Consider the following 21,517-nt stretch of genomic DNA (forward strand, 5'->3'; position numbering starts at 1 on the left):
ATTACCATCAGGAATTCTTTTGTTCTAGAAGTCAAAGTTTTTTAATTTTTCATTTATTATTTTTTTGGAGGACAGTTTAAAACACAATTTCAGCCCCTCCACAGCAGCACAGCCTGTCCCTGATGTCCCCTGCTGGGGCTGCTGAGCTGTCCCACAGCCACTCTGGGTGCACCCAGCAGGATGAAGCCCTCCAGGCTGCTCCAGCACTGGGGAGCTCCCCAGGTCATGGACACAGCAGGTCGTGGACACCACTTCCATCCATGCTTCTCAGGGCAGAATATCTGCTCCCTGAGGTTCACAACTGAATTTCCACAACATAGAGAGTTCAAAAAAAAAAACAAAACCAAACCAAACTACAAACAAGCAGAGAGTAGTGGGGCTGTAACAGCTGAAGGTTTACGACAATCAACTCTGACAAGGTACAATTTCCTATTCCCATTGCTCTGACCTGAAGCATTTGTGGTAAAATGTTAAGCAGTTTCCTAAGGCTGGGGCCCAGGCCAGGACTGCTCAATGTCACAGCCTGTGTCAGGCTGGACTAAACCATCCTTCCTCTTCCATCATGGTGGGGTGCCTGGGTGTTTCCTGCATGACCAGGATCCTCTTAGTGCAACCATCAACCCAGGAACAAAACACCATGCCCACCAGAGCATGTCCTGAGGAGCCAGGTCTACGTGGGTTTTTTAATACCTAACAAGTACTTCCACACCCTCACAGCCCTGTTCCAGCTTGGGGCTGGTCCTCACACATCCTTCAAGGGGGCAAACCCAGCACTAGTTCTAGCTCAAGCACAGGCTATGTCTCCACTTGCATTAAATACATTTATTGCCAACATCTTTACACAAAAATAGGTTCTCTCTAGGCCATTCACATGCAACTCAAAGGCCAGAAGCAGCTACCTACAACAAAACAACCTGTACAAGGTCAACATTTGCCACACGCAGCAGGATTGTTCCACCCTGGCCCTGCTGCTCCAGGGCTCAGGAGCCCGAGGTGTTGTTGCTGCCAAACCGCTGGTTGACGCTGTGCAGCAAGTGCTTGGGGAGGCAGTTCCAGGAACTGGCCAGCATCTCCTTGAAGCAGATGACTGCTTCCAGGCACAGCCTGGAGGAGAGGGAAACGGGGCCAGGGTTAGCGTGGCTGGGACACGGGCTGCAGGGCCAGCTTGTTATTTGTGGCTGTTGAGTGAGGGCTTGTTCTCATTGGTGCCAAGTCACAGAATCATGGGATGGTTTGGACTGGAAAGGACCCAATCCCCTGCATGGGCAGGGACACCTCCCAGCAGCCCAGGCTGCTCCAAGCCCCATCCAACCTGCCCTTCAACACTGCCAGGGATGGGGCAGCCACAGCTTCCCTGGGCAACCTGGGCCAGGGTCTCACCATCCTCACAGCAAAGAATTTCCTCCTCAGATCTCATCTCAGTCTCCCCTCTTCCAGCTTGAAACCCTTTCCCCTCATCCCATCCCTCCCTGCCCTTGTCCCAAGTCCCTCCCCAGCTTTCCTGCAGCCCCTTCAGGCACTGGAAGGTGCTCTAAGGTCTCCCTGGAGCCTTCTCTTCTCCAGGCTGAACACCCCAACTCTCCCAGCCTGTCCCCGGAGCAGAGCTGCTCCAGCCCTCAAATGTGTGCTCTGAAAGGAACCTTGCTCTCTCCTCTTGCAGAGGCTGCTGTTCCTTTCCTGTTCTTTAAGGGAAGAAATGTTTTCAAGTATTTTAGGAACATAAGAACCAGGCCCACTGGTAACCCTGCACTCCTTGTCTTTGGTGCAGCCACGACAGTTTCATGTTGAAGTCTCACTTCCTTACCTGACAAGAGATCTTGGTTGTAGGGAAAACACAAGTATTTCGTTGCTGTGAGCCTGGGGTGGGGAGAGAGAGAAGCAGTTTGGTTCCATGGAAGTCACAGCACTGCAGCAGGACCAAACCCCTAAGGGCTCACACGGACCCTGGGCAGGGAAGCAAACAGCCCAGCTCTGGGCTGGAGAGGTCAAAGGTGGGGAGCAGGATGGACCTCATGTCAACCACACAGGCAGCAGACAAGGTGAACACAGAACTGCTCTGCAAACATTCTGGGCACTCGGGGGACTACAGCTGAATGCTGACCTCAGGAGGTCAGGCTGCCACTATGAGCATTTCACACTCCCCGAGAGAGAAGAGACAGGAGGGGAGAGCTCAAAGCAAACTTACAGCTTTGGAGTGGGCAAGCAAGTTGTTGGCACAGCCCCCAAAGATGATCACCTCTCCCTCCTCGCTTGCACAAGCCGTGTGCCACAGCCTGGAAACAGAAATCAGTGCTGCATTAAACCAGAAAGGCACCATTGCCCAACCCTGCACGGGTGGGGTTTGGATGCAGGGTTAACACAATGGCCCTCCCTCAGGACTCAGACTGATTGAGAAGGAGCTGCTGCTCAGAGAAGGGAAGCTGGGCAGTGAGCTCTGGGCTGGGGAGGTGTCCTGGTCAGGGCTGCAGGGCTCAGGCATGTGCTGGCAAGCACAGGCATGCCTGACCCCCCAGGGCTGTCATGGCTCCATGAGCTGCCTCCACAAACTCCAATTCCCCCTGGTGTCCAGGGAGCAAAGAGGCAGTTGCACTTGGTGTTGCTCTCTCAGGGCCTGGGGAAACAACTCACCTCCCAGTGTGTTCAGCAACAACACAGCTCTGCCCTGCTGCTGCAGAGAGGAAGCAGTGGGTGGGGAGCAGCAGCTCAGCCTTGTCACGGCCCCAGGAAAACAGTCCTCCCAGCAGCAGGGCCAAAGGGGCAGGCCAGGAAGCATTGCTGCTTGAACCCACCAACCTGGCACCACAACACTTCCCCAAACAAGATGGATCCAGTCACTGACATGACAAGAGTGTTTTCAATGCCACACGTGTGCATCACGTCGTTTTGATGCTTTTAAATTGCAGGGCATCATCTCTAATTTGTTCAGCAGGAAGACAAAAATCCCCTGGGTGTGCTCAGCACCAGCCAGGATGGTCAGGCAGTGACACCTGCCTGTGTCCAATGTGCTGGCAGAGCTGGAACAGGCAGGTCCCAGGGAGCTGCTGTGCTGCCCTCACAGCTCAGACACCTCTGCAGCCCTCAGATCAGCCCCTACATCCCCCTTTCCTGCTGCTCCACAAACACGGAGCTCCACACCACCTCCAGCACCAGCCCCACAGTGCTGTTGTGCCTCCTGTATTTTGCATGTACATTCAATAAACCAACAGTTCTGGGGTGGAAGCCAGCAGGTGAATTATACTGTTAAGAGACATGAGTGCTGTGAAGAGAAACACGTGTCCTCTCTCTCACAGCCAAGATGAAAAGCTTCCTCACTCTTTTAATAAGTTTCCAGAGAGGTGTGGACCTTACCTTGGTTTTTCAGAATAGTTGTGCTCAAACTGTATCCACTCGTTCTTGCTGATACAATAAATCCAAGCGTCACCTGAAAACAAGCAAAACCCCAAATGCAACCAGTTCTGTTGGTTCTTTCATGATTGCTGCTCTAAGAGCCTGGTTTATTCTTAAATAAATCGAGCCTTTTAGGAAAAAACTATGAAACTTTGGGCTGTTTGAAAAGGGGTGTTTAATAATGGTTTATAGGAGTGAAGTCAGAAGGGAAAAAAGATAGAGAATGCAAAGTTCTCACTAACTGCAGTTTGCATTAGATATATTTTTAGAGCAGACTAATTTCTACAGATAATAGTGTCTCAATGCACTCAGTGACTCCTACTTCATGGAATTAATTTAGCTGCTGACCATAAGGAGATGGATTATAAGTGCACAGAAGGAATTTAGAAAGAATTCCGGGTGACGAGGCAATAATTCAAGCTTCTGTGCACAACTCTTAACACACGAAGACAACCCAAATTCCTTTTGGAATGACTTACTTAATGGCTGCTTGTCAGTGGTGAATCCTCCAAAGAGAAAGAGGTGGTCTGAGGAAATGGGTGTTAGGGAATGCCAGGATCTGCCGACAGGGCAAACGCCTTGTGTGATTCTGCATGTCAGGAAAAACACCAAGAATTAGACACGCACTACAACAAACCATTGCTGCTCTTTTCTGCTCTGATTATTGCTCAGGTATTTGAAGGATGCAGCTTCACACTGGGCAGAGCTCATGACCCAACAGCAGGTTTTATTTCCTTAGACACAGAATTTTACTTGTATCCATACTTAAAAAATCCTGACAGGAACAGCGGGAGGACCTTTGGGAGGATCAGTTCTACCTGACTCTACTTGCTGGGGTTTACCAAGTTTCAGCAGGTGAGAGGCAGGGGAATAAGATGGCATTTTTGTGTTGCTGTACGAATAAAAGAACCCCTGTTTTGGTACCTACATTTCATTCCACTCCCATGTATCCAAATTCAGGTAGTAAAGGTCATTCATCCTGGACTCCTGCAACAAAGTAGATCATGGTTCATGGAATTATGGAATTGTCAGAGTTGGAAGAGGCCTCCAGAGATCATCCAGTCCAACCCCCCTGCTAAAGCAGGATCCCTTGGAGCACATTCCACAGGGCTGCATCCAGGTGGGTCTGGAATGTCTCCAGAGAAGGGGACTCCACACCCTCCCTGGGCAGCCTGTCCCAGGGCTCTGTCACCCTCACACTAAAGAAGTTTCTCCTCATATTTCAGTGGCACTTCCCATGTTCCAGCCTGTGCCCATTGCCCCTTGTCCTGTCACTGGGAACTACTGAGCAGGGTCTGGCTCCATCCTCCCTGCACCCACCCTGAGACACTTCCAGGCATTGATAAGGTCTCTCCTCAGCCTTCTCTTCTCCAGGCTGAACAGTCCCAGCTCTCTCGGTTTTTCCTCATCAGGGAGATGCTCCAACCCCCAGTCATCTTTGTCACCCTCCTCTGGACTCTCTCCAGCAGTTCCCTGACTCTCTTGAACTGGGGAGCCCAGAACTGGACCCAGTTCTCCAGATGTGGCCTCACCAGGGCAGAGCAGAGGGAGAGAACAACCTCCCTTGACCTACTGGCCACACTCTTCCTTATGCACCCCAGGATTCCATTGGCCCTCTTGGCCACAAGGGCACATGGCTGGCTCATGGATCATTTCCTATCTACCAAGACTCCCAGATCCCTTTCCTCAGAACTGCTCTCCAGCAGGTCCACCCCTGACCTATCCTGGAGACTCTGCTGTGGTTTCAGTGCCACATGTCCCAGTGGGCAGGGGCTTACTCTGTATCTGCCTCCGAAGACGTAGCCCCTGTTCCCCACGGTGGCGCAGGCATGAGCCGCTCGTGGCGACGGAGTTTTACCCTGGGAAAATAAAATGTCCAGTGAGGAGCTGAGTTCATCCCACGTGTTAACAAGAGACATCCCATCCCAGCAGGGACCTGCAGGAGACGAAGGGAAGAGCAGCTGGGCTGAAGGTGCCTGTCCCACACAAAGCAGCAGGTGACAGGGGCTGGGCTCCTCTCCTGCCTCCCAGAGCTCACCTGCTCAGGGTCTCACCCTTCCACAAATCAGGCACTCAAGGAGATGAAAGGCTCAACTAAAGTCAGGTTTTAAGGCCAACAGGGCTCAGAGAGTGAAAACACATCCAGGAAGTCATTCTGTGTGCACAAACTTGCTTTTTTTTGATGGCTGGAAGATCAGAGAACTCATTGAAACTAACTCATTGAATTGTTTCCCCACCACCACCAAGTGTAAAGATACCAATTTTGCTTTTCGATGGGGGTTCAGTCACAGAAGATCTCAGGCTGTCAATGAGACAATGAAATAATACATCCTCATTAAACACTATTTCCCTTGAGTTACTGCTGAGATCTGTATGCAGCAGGACACAGCAATTCTTTGCTCATCTGAATCAGGAGTGAGACATCCCAGATTTCATTTCCTCCAATTCTGTGTCACTGTCACTCCCTTTGCCTGTTCCTGACACTTCAGACGGTGTCTATTCCCAATTACAGTGTTTGGTTTTGTTCTGACCACAATTCACCACCCAAGTGGAGGCACCAAACCCTCACGTGACAGGGGGGATGACAGGAAACCACACATTCCATTTTCCTGAGCTCCCTGTGAGCATGATGCCACTGAAGCATGAAAGGAAGCAAGTCCAGAAGAAAAAAATATTAAGAGAAAAAAACAGATCAAAATAAAAGGCATGTATCCCATTTTTTGAGAGGGAGAGAGGGTCTAGGTAAATGAATGGCTTAGATTCAGTTTCAGGGGCCTCAAGAACACCACTGAACTGGTAATTTTTATTCTGAGGAGATGTTCTGAGGCTTGTTCTACCAAAGGTGTTTCAAACCCCTCTCTTAAGAGTCCTTCCCCTACAAGCACGTTGTAGGTCAGACAGCAAACACAAGCTGATGGCACCTGGAGCTGAACAGTCCCACTTTGCTGGCAAGAGAGCAAGGCACAGGGAAGTAAGAGCTGGCTCAGGAAGCTGGAGAAGGGAAGGGGAGCCCTGGTCACACAGTCCTAAGCTTTTGCTCCTGGCCAAGTTCCCTCCCCTGGTTGGGGAGGCAGGAGGGAAGACAGAAGAGGAGAACCCAGCAGAGCTGCAGAGCTCCAGCCACCACAGCCAGAGTGAGGGGCCTGCCAGGCATCCCATGGGGAAACCAGCTCAGCAGACACCACTGGGACACCACCAGCTCTGCACAGCCTGCAAGTGCAGCCCCAGTTCCAGGGCCCTGTCAGGCACCTCTCACCCCCTGCAAGCTAGCACCAAGCTTTCCAGGGAGCTTTTCCATCTTTTCTAACTCCTGGCATGTAGGCACTGGTTTAGATCCTGAAGAAAGCAGGATCACAGAGCACCTGACAACCAAACACTTGGTAGTTCCTGACTGGTGACTGGCTGCAGGGTGGAGCAGAAAGGTATTCTGGGTGAATTTCCATGCTTTTTGCTTTCAAACCATTAACCACATCTTCTAAAACAAGGCCAGGGAGATACAGCCTAGAGACAGGACCCCTTAGGAGATACAGCAGGTTAAGAAAATGCCACACTGCAAGGTAACCAAGCACACAGGCTGGCACTTGGGACACCTGTGGCCCAAAATCACTGCTGTGGGGACAGGCCACCACCAACCCCTGTGGCCACACAGGTCATTTCAGCAGCACCCTCTTCTAACAGGGCACAAATCACAGCAGGAAGCCCAGGTCTAGCAGAGTCATGCTCATTTCCACAGGATGCTCCAGGAAATATGGCACATGTTTCTTAAGAGCTGCAGCTTGACATAACTGATATGAGAGCAATAATTACCGTAGTTATAGGCTGGCTCCAAGTAAAAGTTTCAGTGTCCAGAACATGCACGTGGTCATTCCACCCTCTAGGAAGACCTGAATTCTTCAGAAATATTAAATAAGCAACAGCTGTTAATAAGCACAAATTAAATATTAAAGTTGAAATAGAAATTACTTTCAGGTTTGCTTACCCAAAAAGAGGTCTCATCAAATTCAAAAGTCCCCCGTTGTTTCCCTTCAGGAAAATACCCATAGCCTCCAAAAAATATCAACCTGAAACAAAACATGCACCAAGATCTGTCAGAAATGCTACCACGTCTCTTGCTGCAACTTAACAGTTCTGTACAGGCTGTGCTCAAACAGAGGACAGAAAATCCAGGGAAGCTCTTTTGGCTTCACTACCTCCAGTATTGCCTACAATGCCAGTTTGCCAGGTGTGGGGCCTCATTTCTTGCCTAATCAAATCCAGCACCCACACTAAATCCCTCTGCAGCTGCTTCCCAGGCCTCGGGCTTCCAAGCTTTGCTCCCATTTCCAAACTGAGAAGCTACCAGGTCTGCTGCCTGGTCACTGGACTTCAGCCTTGGCTACTGGGGCTCTCACACAGCAGCTACAGGGGTTTATTCCCACACCTTCCCACCTGCACCCTTTCCAAGCCCCTCTGCCCACTTTCCCTCAGCCCAAAATGTTCAGACACTCCTGGAAGAAGGGAAGGGAAAGCATCACAACTTGGGCACAGTCACTGGGGAGATGTGTGCTAGGCAGGAGGAGACCATGCAGATCCTCTAGCAGTGAAGCTGCCTGGGAAGTTTTTAGGGTTTTTTTGGGGGTGAGACATTTTTCTTTGCACTTATGCATTTTGTTTCAAAGCCTGAAGAACAGCTGCTCTGAGCAGTCACTCCTCTGTTCTTTTTTTTAACCTTTAAGTTATACATTTGGGCTTTAGCACTACTAGAAACGAATGGTGTGGTTTTATCAAAGGTCTAATTAAGTGATGAAGTAACAGAAAACAATAGACACCACCTAACTCAACACCCACAGCTCCACTCCTGCACAGATTTATATCTGAACTGATCACATCAAGTACTGTAGCAATTAGCTTTCTCTCCACATCAAGAAACTGAATGCCATCACCTCAGGTAATTTTCTCTCCTTCATGAGTCTCTGCAGCAAATCACAGAATCACAGAATGGTCAGGGTTGGGAGGGACCTCTGAAGATCATCGAGTCCAACCCCCCTGCCAGAGCAGGATCACCACAGAATCTAGGGCAGGTCACTCAGAAACACATCCAGACAGGTCTTGAAAGTCTCCAGGGAAGGAGACTCCACAACAACCAGTGAGCTTTCTCTCCAGCAATGGACAAAGCAGCACAGGTACCTGCAGTGTTACGCACCAAAACCACCAGATGTGGCTCCAACAGGAGCTCCAACCCTGGCTGCCTCTGCCTCAGCAGACCCAGAGACCACCCAGCCAAGAGCAGAGGTGCTCAGAGGCAGATGATGTCTGTGCTGTCCTGGTAAGGTTTTGTAGGTGATGTGACTGTTCTACCCTGATGTGACAAGACAGTAAGAACATGTAACCCTTGCCAGTTGTGCCCAAGGAAGGCCCTTGACTGTTACCACAGATTGACCCCAGACGTCCTTAGCCCCTGGCATCACGTTGCCCAACAGCACTGCCCACACCAGGAGCCTGTGGAGAGAGTCCTGCTCTGTGGGGATCACCCATTCCAGCTTCTCCTGCAAGGGGACAATTCTGGCCATGTGAGCTGTCGCCTGCACCAGAGCATTTTGGAGTCCTGTCCTCTGTAAGCCAGGAACCCCGTAAGAAACCAGCCCTGGGTAGATGCCCTAAGAAGAGAGCCAAAAATCCCTGCCCTTCCCTGAGACAATTCAATCCCACCCACAACCTCCTGAGCAGCTGGGACACAGCCAGCTTGTGGGAGCAGGAGACACCTTCCTACAACAGGGGCTTTCCTTGGCCTATCCTCCAGTGCCAGGAGGCTGGACTGATCCCATCACACAGCTCCCTGCTTAGGGACTAGCACTGCACTGGTGGGGGAGGAGGGTGCAAGGCAACAGCAATGTTTCGCATGTCAGCTCATCTGGCTTCAACACCTTCTCCTTGTCTTCCCCATCTTTTCCACGGTTTGCAATGGCAAAAAGCCTTCTGGCATCTCTGGGACACTATCCCAGCACATGAAATGAGAGAACATCAGAAGCAGATCATCTAACAGATTCCTGTTTTGTGCAACCAGCACAACACACAGCAAAGCAAGCACGTGCATCACTGAAAACACCACATGCAATTTTAATATTCAAACAGCTTCTGCTCTTCAGCTGTCAGAGAAACACAAGCTGTCCCACAAGACGTGACCAAAGGACTGTGTTTGGGAAACCCTAGAACAGGCTTCTGAGAAGAATCATTCATAGAATCACAGAACAGAGTCATAGAATCTACAGAAGGAAAAGACCTTTCAGATCACCAAGTCCAACCATCAACCCAGCCCTGCCAAGGCCACCACTGCCCCATGTCCCTCAGCACCACATCTACAGGGCTTGGAAACCCCTCCAGGGATGGGGACTCCAGCCCTGCCCTGGGCAGCCTGGGCCAGGGCCTGACAACCCTTGGGGGAAGAAATTGTTCCCAGGATCCAATCTAAACTTTCCCTGGCACAACTTAAGGCTGTTTCCTCTCATCCTGTTGCTTGATCCTTGTGAGAAGAGACCAGCACTTGCCCTTCTTACAACCTCCTCTCAGGCAGTTGCAGAGCCATCAGGTCTCCCCTCAGCCTCCTTTTCTCCAGACTAAACAGCTCCATCTCCCTCAGCTGCTCCTCTTAAGACTTATCCTCCCTTCTCCAGCTCTGCTGCCCTTCCGTGTACCCACTCCAGCCCCCCTGTGTCCTTCTCACACTGTGGCACCCACACCTGGACACAGTACTCAGGGGGTGGCCTCACCAGTGCCGAGCACAGGGGGACAATCACCTCTCTAGACCTGCTGGCCACACTATTCCTGATGCAAGAGGAATGACACTGCTCAAGTAACCATGATGCAAAGACTTCAAAGATGGAGAACATCCCATGGCAGACCTGCCCCTGAGGAGCCCACACCTTGGACTGTGACTCACAGAGACTTTGGTCCTCACATACACCCAGACTGGCAGGGACTTTTTGGGCTTTTCAACATGAAAAGGACAGAGCAGTTGGAGGCTGGCTGGGGCAGCAATCCAGCCTCTCCCTGAAGCACACAAGTGCTGCAGGCAAGAAATCCTTCTGCGCTCTTGTTCAAACAAAGACACAAAAGTGACACAACTTAAGAGTGATTAAAAAGCAAACACACACACACAGACAGGCTGTGCTGACTGTTGCTGGAGCCTTACTTGTTTTTGTACACCCAAACACCAAGCTTGTCCTTCGACGAAGGGGGCACCCCCTGACACTCTACTCTGACCCACTGCAGCACTTTGTCCGTGGATCTGGAATTTAACATGTAGAACTGTAGAAAATAAAAAGTGGGGTTTTTAGCCACACAGTTGGCTTAAAGCTGAAGTCTGATTAAAATATTCATTTTTAATTCACATATCTTAGTATACACACACTTTAAAAGCTCTTTTCCTAGCTGCACGGAGCACTGGCAAAGTTTGGAACAAAATACAGATCTAAAGATCCTTATCTTTTGCAGACTCAAACTCCAAACACATTTTACCAAAGTAACAGGACTATGGATATTGGGATGCTCCATCCAACAGCAGGAATGGGATAAAGGAAGGTGCCTACAGAGTAGTTAACTGTTTTACCATAAAGGCTAAGAAAAAATAAAGTGGTTTTTATGGTATCACCCCTTCTCGGTGTGTTAACATCATCTTACATGAAAAGAATTAGCTGATACACATCTACAAACTAACTGAAATGTAAGAATACCAGAGCAGGAAGGAAGGAAGTCACACTTTATAAATGCAGCTTGTTTCAGACTGACTGCAAACACTGCATTAAGCTACTTTCACTTTATACTGAAGAGGGAAATAAAGCCCCCCTGTTTAATTTAAACCACACTTCCAGAACACCAGAAAATACAATCAGAGACTTCAGAGAAGAGTAACATTTCCAACAGCTACAGAACAGTTACAAATCACCTCCTGCTATTACTTCAGAACCCAGGAAATCCCCATCTTTCAAAAGGAGCAATGGCAATACAGCTTCTGGGGTGAATTGCTCAAGAACAACTGCAGCCAAAATAAATAGTAGGTCACAGTGTTTCTTCAGTGCTGTCAAGCTACCAGAGTGCAATCACCATGTGGAATGATGCAGAGCTGAGATCTGTTATCCAAACATACCCAAACATGTTATCTGACCTGTTGCAGAAATTAATCCACTGAACAGGTAGGAGTCAGGCGGCTGATCACCTGCCTGCATTAAAGATCCCAGCAGTAAGCTCTGTGTTTTGTTAGTCAAAACCTCTCAGGCCAGCACAAAAAGAATGTGGCTTCAACTAGTCACATCTGGGGAAGCTGCTGACAGGATGAGGGAGCTGGTTATCTGCTTCCAGGAGCTAGAGATACAGTCAGGAAATGAAAATATTCTGCTGCAGAAGCCATGTAGGACACAGTGACTGGATCCACGATCAGCACCCCTTGTTATTTAAGCTCTGAAACAAGATCCAACCTGTCCAGTCATTCAGAAAAAAATGTTTCTGTGATTTAAGCTTACACCTTTCTTGCTTTGGATGGACTTAATTAACTGAAAAGGCCACCTCTACTTTATAAAAAAATGGGAGTAGAAGCTGAGGAGGAGAAAACTATTTGTGAGAAGGGGTTTGCCTTGAAGTTACTAACCTTGTTGGTGTTGCCACGTGCATGGTGTCCTCCAAAGAGGTACACCACTCTGTCTACACACACAGCACAGCTCCCAGACATGGAAGGTGGAACATCTCCCTCTGTTTTACTCTTCTTCCTAGAAGCACAGTTTAAAACATAATATCTGATAAAAATGAACAATAATGATTTGATCTGGAGAGGTATTTTATAACACTACCAGTATGTTTTTAATTGTGACAGGTCACCTGTGGACCTTTGAGTTCTGAGTTCTTCACATCCTTTGCAGGTTTAGCAATTTACAACACTAATCTGGCATGACAGATGGGGTGGGGAATGGGCAATTTAATTAATACATGTTTTGTGGGGGAGGAATCCTGTTGGCCCAGTTCAGGAGTTTGGTATGCCCTTCACCTTCAAAATCCCAGAAAGATCCTCAGGCAAAGAGGATGCACCTCTCCTAAACTGAAGGCTTCTATTTTGCTGCTGGATTCTTAATGTTTGTAAACATTATAACCACAAAAGTGAACTTCCAGCCTGGGTCCAAGGCTCTACCTGAAGGGATTTGCAGCACAATGCCCTGGCTAGCTACAGAACTGGAGCACTGAATTCCCTTCTCTTGCATGCAGGTTACACCCAACTTCCAGGATGCCAGTGATCCAGGATGACATACTAGTTTCTTTGGCTGCATCATTTAAAAATGAGTTCTTAAAATGACAAATAAAAAAACTCAACATGGGTTCCCTCACCAATATATCCTTGTAATCAAAAGTGGTACAAATACAATTTTCAGGTCCTATATCCTATACCAGGCATCCCAAAACACTTCACACTGTTGATCACATACTCCTGTCCATGCTGCCTTTCCAAGATGCCCTTCCTACTTCAACCAGTGAAAATGTATTTGGTGCTTCCACAGAAAAAAAACCCCAACATTTTGGAAATATTTTACATGCTTATAAAACAGCTTGATAGGTGGGAACAAAACAGATCTCTCTGTTCACAGCACCTCAGCATGTTTTCTGTAACACTTTAAGAATTTATCTTTCCCCCAAAAAAACAGTAATAATTAAGTTAACTATTTACTGTACCATCTTCCAGTTTCCATGTTGTAGATCCATATTTCATCTCTAGGCAGATAGAAGTCATAAAATCCCCTAACTTGTGCATTCTGCAAAACAGGTCAGAAAAGCAACATCAGAAGGATGCTCAACATACTGAATTGCAGACTCCTGGCAATGTCTACAGCCCCTCCAAGACCTGATCTCTGCCCAGAAAGCAGCAGGAGCAGTGCCTGCTACACTCCTGTGCCCCTCACCTGCACAGCAGCCCTAGGAGAGCAGGTATCAGCCTATTTCAGCTTCTGCTGGGGACCAGACAACCTCTCACCAAAGCCAGACACAGGGTGAATGCAAGCTAAACCTCCTTTCCATAGCCCAGGCAGGATATTTAGAGTGCATAAATGAGCCAAAATTTCCTTTTTAGTTCCTCCACCCCTTGCGTGACACCACCAGAACAATACACTAAAGCTCTGTCTCGAGCTGCTGAATTATTTACTGAGTTCATTGACAGGTCATCTCCATTCCTGTGCAACCCATGAAGTGACACAGGTCTGCCTGCAGGACACACACACACTCCAGTGAGATAAACAACCAGGTATACAACAGATAGTTGTGTTGATAATGCTGTAAATAGAAGCACTATTTTGCACAATGGGCATTTCAAATCAGAGTATTTCCTTCTCTTCTAGCTGATACATGAGCTGACAAAGGGAAACACCACCCACAAAAAGCTGTCTGCCATTAGACACTCAAGATTGGTTTCAGCATTTCAAATCATAGAATCACTTAAGCTGGAGAAGACCCTCAGGATCATTGAGTCCAACCAATAAACCCTACTCTCCCAAGTCCAGCACTGAGCCATGTCCCCAAGCGCCACATCCAGAGGACTTTTAACATCCAGGGATGGGGACTCAACCACCTCCCTGGGCAGCCTGTTCCAGTGTCTGACAACCCTTTTGGTGAAAAAGTTCTTCCCAATGTCTCGTCTAAACCTCCCCTGGTGCAGCTTGAGGCCATTTTCCTCTTGTTCTATCACCAGTTACTTGTGAGAAGAGACCAGCACCTGCCTCTGTACAACCCCCTCTCAGGTAGTTGCAGAGGGTGATGAGGTCTCCCCTCATCATAGTTCCATATCCTACTCTATGAACCAGAGCTTTTCTGTTCTGGGGGAGGGATAATTTTACAGAGTCGCTCCCAAACGGATGGGATGTAACGACCAGCACCAAGGGTGGCAAAAATGCTGGCTCACCCAGGGGAGCAGCTTACCTTGTAGCCTCCCCAGACATACATGCAGCGCCCATCAGTGACCGCCACGTGCCCGCTGCGCTCGGCAGGGCTGTCGTTCTCCAGCTGCTCAAAGTTGTCCTCAGCTGGAGCTGGAAGCTCCTCATCTGCCTGCAGGTCTTCGTTGTCATCAGCCATATCCACACAGCGCTACGTGCACGGGGTGACACAGGGGATGGAGCTTTGGAAACCATCAGAGGGGGAATAAAGAGAAACCCCACAATGTTGTTTCTTTCACAACCATGTTTCAGTGGGAGAAGTTATCCCGTCATGCCAGTTTCAGACAGGGGTTCCTTAGTTGGGTGTAATTTCTAATGGTTTCAGTTGCTAGTCTGAGCCAAGGGCAGGTTGGATGGGGCTTGGAGCAAGCTGGCCTAGTGGGAGGCATCCCTGTCCATGTCCCTTCCAACCCAAACCATTCTATAAGGCCTCTATCCATTTTTTAAAAACACACTTGTCTATAAATACATTAATTGGTGACCAAAAAAACAACCCACGGTGGGATAAATTTGAAAGCTTTGCCTACAAGATGGTTTCCACAAAAATGAAAACTCCTGCAGCTTTTCAGGCAAAGTCCCTTTGTGCTGCCTAAGCCAGGTCTCCTCTCCCAACACCTTCCCATAGCTGTTAAATGCAGGACATGTCGCCTATGTTAAAAAAAAAACAAAACACCACAAAAAAAAAAAGCCCTCTGCTCCAAATCGTGCTAACAGGCAGAAGGCCAAAGCCCAGAGTATCCTGGAAAGGAAACAGCTACAAGCAGCCAGCCTACAGCTCCGGAACACTCTGCAGCTTCAGGGCAAGAGCAGCATCCATGCCAGGGCTTTGTTAGGCAAGGAGCCCCAGGGCCACGCTGGGGTCACCAGGAATTCAAAGCCCCAGCTGTGGGAAGAGTGAGGCCAGGAGGAACTCAGCCCTGCCAGCTCACCTGGGACGCTCCCTGCATGATCCTCCTAAGGGAGCAGGGGGGACCCCTTAAAAGCCAAATTCTCCTTCCACTTACAACCTGCTCCCAAGCCCCCTTCCGCATTTAGTTTTCCTACCGCCACCAGCTGAAACTGCTACCAAACCAGGATTTTCAGACACAGACCAAGGAAGCCGGGCGGTCTGAGCAATGGTTTGGTGCAAGCAGGCAGCGGGAGAAGCGGGAAGGACCTTCGTGAGACTGTCAAACCCACAGAACCCCCCCCACCTCCCCCGGTCCTGGCAGGTTTTCCTTTCACTGGGACCACTCCAGCGATGCAGACGCTACATTGCCCTCGGTAGTTTATTGCCGAGCTTTAGTTACGGTTGAAGTTAAAAGCCTTACCCACACCTCAATGAGATCTGCCTGCTGCAAGCTAATCAGACTTCTAGTGATCTCACCCCAGTAATCAGGGCTTTTTTTTTAATGTGTTTTTTTTTTTTCTTAGCAACCGCAGACACTGGGCAATCCCTGTCCCTCTCTAGCAGCTGCTCAGCCTTCACGCTTCTCACAAGCCACCGCAACTCCCAACCCCCCCTCCCCCCCGGCTCTACCCATCCCTCACGACCCCCGGGCTTGTCCAGACCCGGTGTCCTCCCCACAACATCCCCACCTGCCGGGACAGCCCCCCAGGCTCCCCCGCCGAGCAGCAGCCGCCCCGCGCCCCGCCAGGCGCCATCGCGGCGCTCCCGGGCCCGCTAACGGCCCCGCGCCCCTTCCCGCCCCGCTGCCCCCCGTCCCCGCAGCGCGCACCCCCCGCCCTTCCGGCCCCCTCCGCCCGCACACCCCCGCCGAGCCGCCTCCCCTCCCCGGGGCCCTACCGCGGCGGGCCGGGGGGGGCTGCGGGGCTGGGCGCTGCGGGGCTGGGCGCTGCGGGCCGGGGGTTGCGGGCAGGGGGTCGCGGCCGCCGCCTCCTCCCTCCCTCCCTCACCTCAGCGGGCAGCGCAACAACAGCCCCGCCCCTTCCGGCAGCGCCGCGCAGGCGCGGGGCGGCCCCGGGAGCGCTGCCCGCGGGGAACCCCCCTGGGAGCCCCCCTGGGAACCCGCGCTCCCCGCAGCCCCAGGCTCGTCCCGTGGCCAGGCTTGGGGGGGGGAACGTGGCACCTGCACCCGGCTGGAGATGGGAGTAGTTTGTCCAGAAAAAACCACGTGAAACCGAGCGGCGACAACTTGCGAGTGAGTTGTAAAAGGCTTTCGTGGGAGCTGGTCTGTAGCTCTAGGGAAGGAGCAGAAGGGTCCTTGAAGAAGCAAGAAGCCGTTCCGCTGAGCCTAGGGGTGCCTGCTGGAACCAGCTCTGCTGCAGAGGTAGATAAACGGGAGAAGAGGCAGAACTCGGCCAGAGCTTCCTCTGAGGAAGACTCAAACGACCCCCAAGCGACCCTGCTGGCCCTAACCCCCATGCGATAATGGGCGGGCACCTGCGTCAATGATCTCTCGCTAAACTAATGAATATGTAAGCTGTTTCTTAGAAATCCTACACATAATTAGGTATCTCTCTCTCTCTCACCCCTGAGGCGTGCACAGTTTTGCAGGAGCCATCCCCCGGTGCGTCTGAATAAAGATACTGACTGAACAGCACTTGGACCCTTGGGTGAACTGTGCTTCAAGTTAAAGGCACCGAATTGGGACTAAACGCTTGTGAGGAGCACACACAAATATTGCAGCTCTGCTGCAACACCCTCACAAAACCTCCCTCTGTGATACAGAGCTCTGCTCCGTGAAATGCTCCTTCCTTTCCCCTGGTCAGTTTTACATCATAAAAATGTCAAAAACTAGTCAAAATTGGTCTGAACTCTAGAAAATTTTAATGACTGTGCTCCTGTTAACTAAATACCTGAAACAGAAAAATAGCGAGTACGACATATGCTCTTTTTTAAACAATAAATAAGCTTTTTTTTTTTAAACCAGAATTAAATATAAACTTTACACATCCAAAATACCATATACAACCTATTTCAAAAAGGACTCGATTACAGAAACATAGTAAAACTGTAGTAGGAGCTGCATGGAAGCCTTCCTATACAAAGGGTTGCAGCTTTCTGTTCAAGTTCCACGTTTCACTTACTGATTTTCCTACTTTGAGTGATTTTCCTACTTGGAGTGATTTTCCTACTTGGAGTAAGAGGCCTGGCTCCACTGTTTAACTGGATGGTCAGACAACATATTCTGCTGGAATCAAAGCATCGGGTTTGGTGGTGTTAGCAAATTAATTACCTTTTCCAAGACAAGTGTGAACCTTCCCAAGACACTGTGTTGAAACTAAACTTGCGTTGAACTAATTTTCTCTTCTCAGAAAGGCTGGTGTGATAAGGCTGTAGTAAGATTTTAAACTTAACCAACTGAAAACATTTTGTGTCATCCATCACCTTCAAAAAGAACAAGTCTGTCGCACCAAGACCACAACAGCAGAAACCAACAATATATATAAAGGAAGTGTTACCAGTTGTCTATAATGCAGAAAACAAAAAGAGACTTCCATAAAGAGGATTGCTTTGTTCTCAAAACTTCACTTAGGAACTCAGATTAACATTCAGTTGTTCTGTAGCATTAGTAAAGTTCACTAACGAAAAACTTCCGCTGCGCGTCGTAAATAAACCGTGTTCAGTGTGGCCCCTGCTCAGGTGGTGTTCAGCTGGTACTGCCTTTCTGTCTCAGCTTTCCTCTCCTGCCGGTGGTTCACTGCAGCCCAGAAGGTTATTTTTTTCAGCACCTGCTGCAGAAGCTTGGATGGCAAACATGGGATTTGATTCTTTAGGAGAGCTGCATTTTTACCGATGCAGTCGAGAGACAACCTGGAGAGAAAAAAATAAAAAGAGAAAGATTTAAGTAAATGGTCTATAACCTACAGACCTGTGTGTAAAAACACAGTCCCACGTTAATTTACACCAGGTTCTTTGTGCCAAGAACCTCAACTCACCTGAGGAGCGAGTAAGGTTGAGTTTGGAATATCAACAAATCACTGCAGTGACCCTGAGCAGCAGAAGAATAGAACTGTTAAAATGACAAACAGCTCAGCTCAGAAATACTGCTGTTTTCTTGATTAAATTAACATTTATTAACATATGCATAATTTTAAACTGGCAATACTTGTGTAATTACTTATGAAGAATGTGACTAACAAATTCCTTTTTATGAGCCTAACAAGTAAAAACCTTTCCCAGATTCTTTCCAAGCACACCCAAGGTCACATCCCGTAACAAAATGTTATGAATGAACCCAATAATATCAGCAATTGTATAATTTTATATAAATTTAAATTATTATCGTGCTAAGAATTGATTATTCAGTTTACTGACTGTGTCCATGAAATGCAAGTCATCTTTGCTTCCACCAAACACCATCACTTCTCCTTCTTTCCCAAGGCAGGCTGTATGCCACCATCTAGGAATAAAATCACAAATGGAGTTAGTGACAGAGTCAGAACAAGCAGTCTGTGTTACCAGAAAACAAATCTAAATGTTGCTAAAGGTTTCAGAGAAGCAGTCAGTTTTACTTGCATACTAATCTCTTCACTCACATAGACCCTCCTCCATTCTCCATAGTCAAGTTTCTTTTCAAATGGCTCACTATAAGGATGCAAGTTACTTTTGACTTGGCTCTTTATTTGCACAGAGTCTGCTGGGACTTTAGTATCTCTGAGCTTCCTGGGTTTTTCTCAAATATTACTGAGAAATGGGTCAATTGATTCTTAATGTCCATGGGCAGGAGAGGCAGCCAGGCATGCACAGAGCACGGTAATGTCACCCTTGCTCCTTAGGAAACCAAGACAAAGACATTGCTCTGAAAGTATTCAGAGGTAAAAAGTAATACCTTTAAAATATATCGTTTATTTCTTTAAAAGTGTAAAAGGAGAGAGCAATGTGACTATCCATCTCATGAGAATCTTGTGGAATGTTTACAGGCCATACAGACCAATAGGGTTTTGTCATTATTTGACTGTTCTGTACTCTCATCGTCTGTACTTTGTTTTATTAATCACTACTTCCAACAAAATAGTACAGTGGAAAATTTTTAGAGAACAAAACAACTATACAAAACAAGCTTTTGTCAAGAACAGCTTTTACTTTTCCTTCTTAAATTTTCCACTGTTTCTTTAATTCGTAACTACAAGTCTAATGGCTGTAAAACTGTGGGGTTGGCAGTACTGTAATTCCTGAGCACTAGGATGAGAGCTTCAGGACACAAGTTAGCCTGTTTCAGTTTTATCTTCCCCCAAAGGTTCCTGGAGATCATTCTCTGTGTGTCAATTACATCACACCCACAAGCACTTTGTGTGTTGTGCACGTAAGAGCACATGGCAATAAAAAAGCCCAACCCCAAGCAGAACAAAACCTGACTTGTAAAATCTTGCTTTAACAAAGATTCTGCTACTTCAGCAGCTACACCGTGTGGGATTTCCATTTCATTACCAGCAGATCAACATCTGTAATTCTTCTGTGGGTGTATTGCCACTGAAGTACCACAAGATGATGGTCACCACACAGCTCTGGCCCTTTCAGTCTACTTCACCAAAACAATACACACCACTGGAACTTTCATGCAGAGTAAACGCTCTCACTTTCTTACTCCATTCACATCAGTAATTATCCACCGTTCTCCTCAGGCTGAACTGTATCCCACCTGTTCTCCTCCTCATACCTGGAGATAGATCTGTCTCTGCCTTATCTGCATAAATTCTGGCCTGGACTTCATCACCGAAGAACACTGGGAAGCCTTTCCTGCCTTCACCTTGGTGACATCCTAGCTTGCAACCCGAGGCCTTTTTTTCTACAGACTGACAGAGTTTATGTCCTCACAGCTGCTCTAACTTATCACCTAAATATTCTAATAAGGCACATTATTTACATGATAAAGAGGCTGACTTGATGTAACCTTTTTATACAGCTTTTCTAACTAGAATAACAGTTACATGGTAATGGAAACACTGGGAATCTAGTAGTTAAACATACAATTTGTTCTCTATTTTAACCTGCCATGCAACACATTAGCTGAAGTACAATTGATGGACAGAACAAGTATTTTTTACCAATATAGTGTCACAGATCTGTTGACTAAAAGAAATCTTTTAGAAGTTACTAAAAATCAAGGTTGAAGGAAATTATTCTTTATAGAATTTAAGGAGGGAATCAATTTTGCAGAAGCATCATGAAAATACACTAATGCATGTGTGATATACTGTGTATTATACAATAATATAAATATATAAAAGTACACATGATCCTGTGTAAGAACAGGGATACAATTATGGTACAATTAAGTACTTCACATGCAAGCTAATTCACTATATAGGCAGGCTTTCAACATGGCTCCTTTTATCCATGTTTCCAGGACTTCCCAAAAAAGGTTGTGGAAGGATTTTTTTTTTTTTAATTTAAAATTTTTTAAGTGGTTGAGGTCATTTACTTCAGTGAAGAATTAGGTCACTGAAAGGCACCTATCCTCAGCCTACAAACTGCACATCAAGATCTTCAGATGGTGGAGAACTACAGGCCATGCCTGGCCTTGGGGGAGCTCTGACTCTTGTCAGCATGAGACCCAACAGCTCTGTTCTCCCAGCAGGGTCTGTGCAGCAGAGTCCCCAGCACTTTTAGCAGCATCAGCCTCAGGAACCCTCTTTGCCACTCCTGCTGTAGCAGGAGGGTGGCTTGTTCAACAGCCTCTCTGACAGCACAGCCAAGTGTCAGTGCCATAGGATGAGATCTGCCCTTGAACTGCCTGGAAGCCCCTTGGGGCTCAGGAGTCCCAGGTTCCCAACATCCACCACTGTTATTCCAGCTTAACTGCAGAGGGAAGGCTGGGCTGCTGCTCCCTGGGCTGCTGCCTGCAGAAAGAGCACGTGCTTGTTCCCTCCTCATCCTTTTTCATGATGCAGCAGTGAAAATAATCAGAGAGGGTGAGGCAGGCCCTTTCAGCAGTTCACTTTCATGACACCATCCATGTAAAGAACTGAACACAAAGAGAGATGTGACCCTTGAATGCTAACAATGTGCTTTGTTGTTTAAGGCAGTTGTCAGTCCCTTCCTGTAACAGTTTGCTGATCATAAAAAGACAAAATACTCTATGAAGCTAGGGGCTAATGTATTTGGGCTTGAAAGAGTTTGAAATGTAAGCAAGCAGCCAACTTGGTCTAACAGGGCCGTTATATTTAAAAGACACCCTAGAATAGGATAAAACAGGAAGAAAATTAATTGAGGTAAAGAGATTTCAGTAACAGAAAACAGA

General features: G+C 48.0%; 2 protein-coding genes across 4 annotated transcripts in view; both read right to left on the reverse strand.

Moving 5' to 3' along the window:
* Positions 1 to 14: 14 nt before the first annotated feature.
* Positions 15 to 16,257, reverse strand: KLHDC2 (kelch domain containing 2). 2 transcript variants are annotated; one of them, XM_051622445.1, is made up of 14 exons: positions 16,227 to 16,257; positions 14,314 to 14,512; positions 13,078 to 13,157; positions 12,008 to 12,125; positions 10,556 to 10,671; positions 7,367 to 7,448; positions 7,195 to 7,278; positions 5,166 to 5,246; positions 4,316 to 4,374; positions 3,867 to 3,976; positions 3,349 to 3,421; positions 2,186 to 2,273; positions 1,805 to 1,857; positions 15 to 1,104 (listed from the first exon to the last, which is right to left on the reverse strand). In XM_051622445.1, exons 2-14 carry the CDS (start codon positions 14,467 to 14,469, stop codon positions 981 to 983), a joined length of 1,224 nt encoding a protein of 407 aa, XP_051478405.1. In that variant the 5' UTR covers positions 14,470 to 14,512; positions 16,227 to 16,257; the 3' UTR covers positions 15 to 980. The 2 variants fall into 2 exon arrangements, with proteins under 2 accessions (XP_051478405.1, XP_051478404.1); XM_051622444.1 differs by lacking the exon at positions 16,227 to 16,257 and adding an exon at positions 16,117 to 16,201.
* An 820-nt stretch (positions 16,258 to 17,077) lies between these two features.
* Positions 17,078 to 21,517, reverse strand: part of KLHDC1 (kelch domain containing 1) — a 29,605-nt gene continuing 25,165 nt past the window's right edge. The window contains exons 11-13 of one of the 2 annotated variants that reach the window (XM_051621035.1): positions 18,592 to 18,676; positions 18,213 to 18,286; positions 17,078 to 18,087 (exon numbers count right to left, since the gene is read on the reverse strand). In XM_051621035.1, coding sequence (XP_051476995.1) covers positions 17,913 to 18,087; positions 18,213 to 18,286; positions 18,592 to 18,676 — 334 coding nt within the window. In that variant the 3' untranslated portion in view covers positions 17,078 to 17,912. The remainder of the gene's footprint in view (positions 18,088 to 18,212; positions 18,287 to 18,591; positions 18,677 to 21,517) is intronic. The other variant, XM_051621036.1, reaches the window with a different exon arrangement.

The sequence above is a fragment of the Apus apus genome, chromosome 5 (assembly GCF_020740795.1).
Source record: "Apus apus isolate bApuApu2 chromosome 5, bApuApu2.pri.cur, whole genome shotgun sequence".
In the NCBI taxonomy this organism is placed as follows: Eukaryota; Metazoa; Chordata; class Aves; order Apodiformes; family Apodidae; genus Apus; species Apus apus.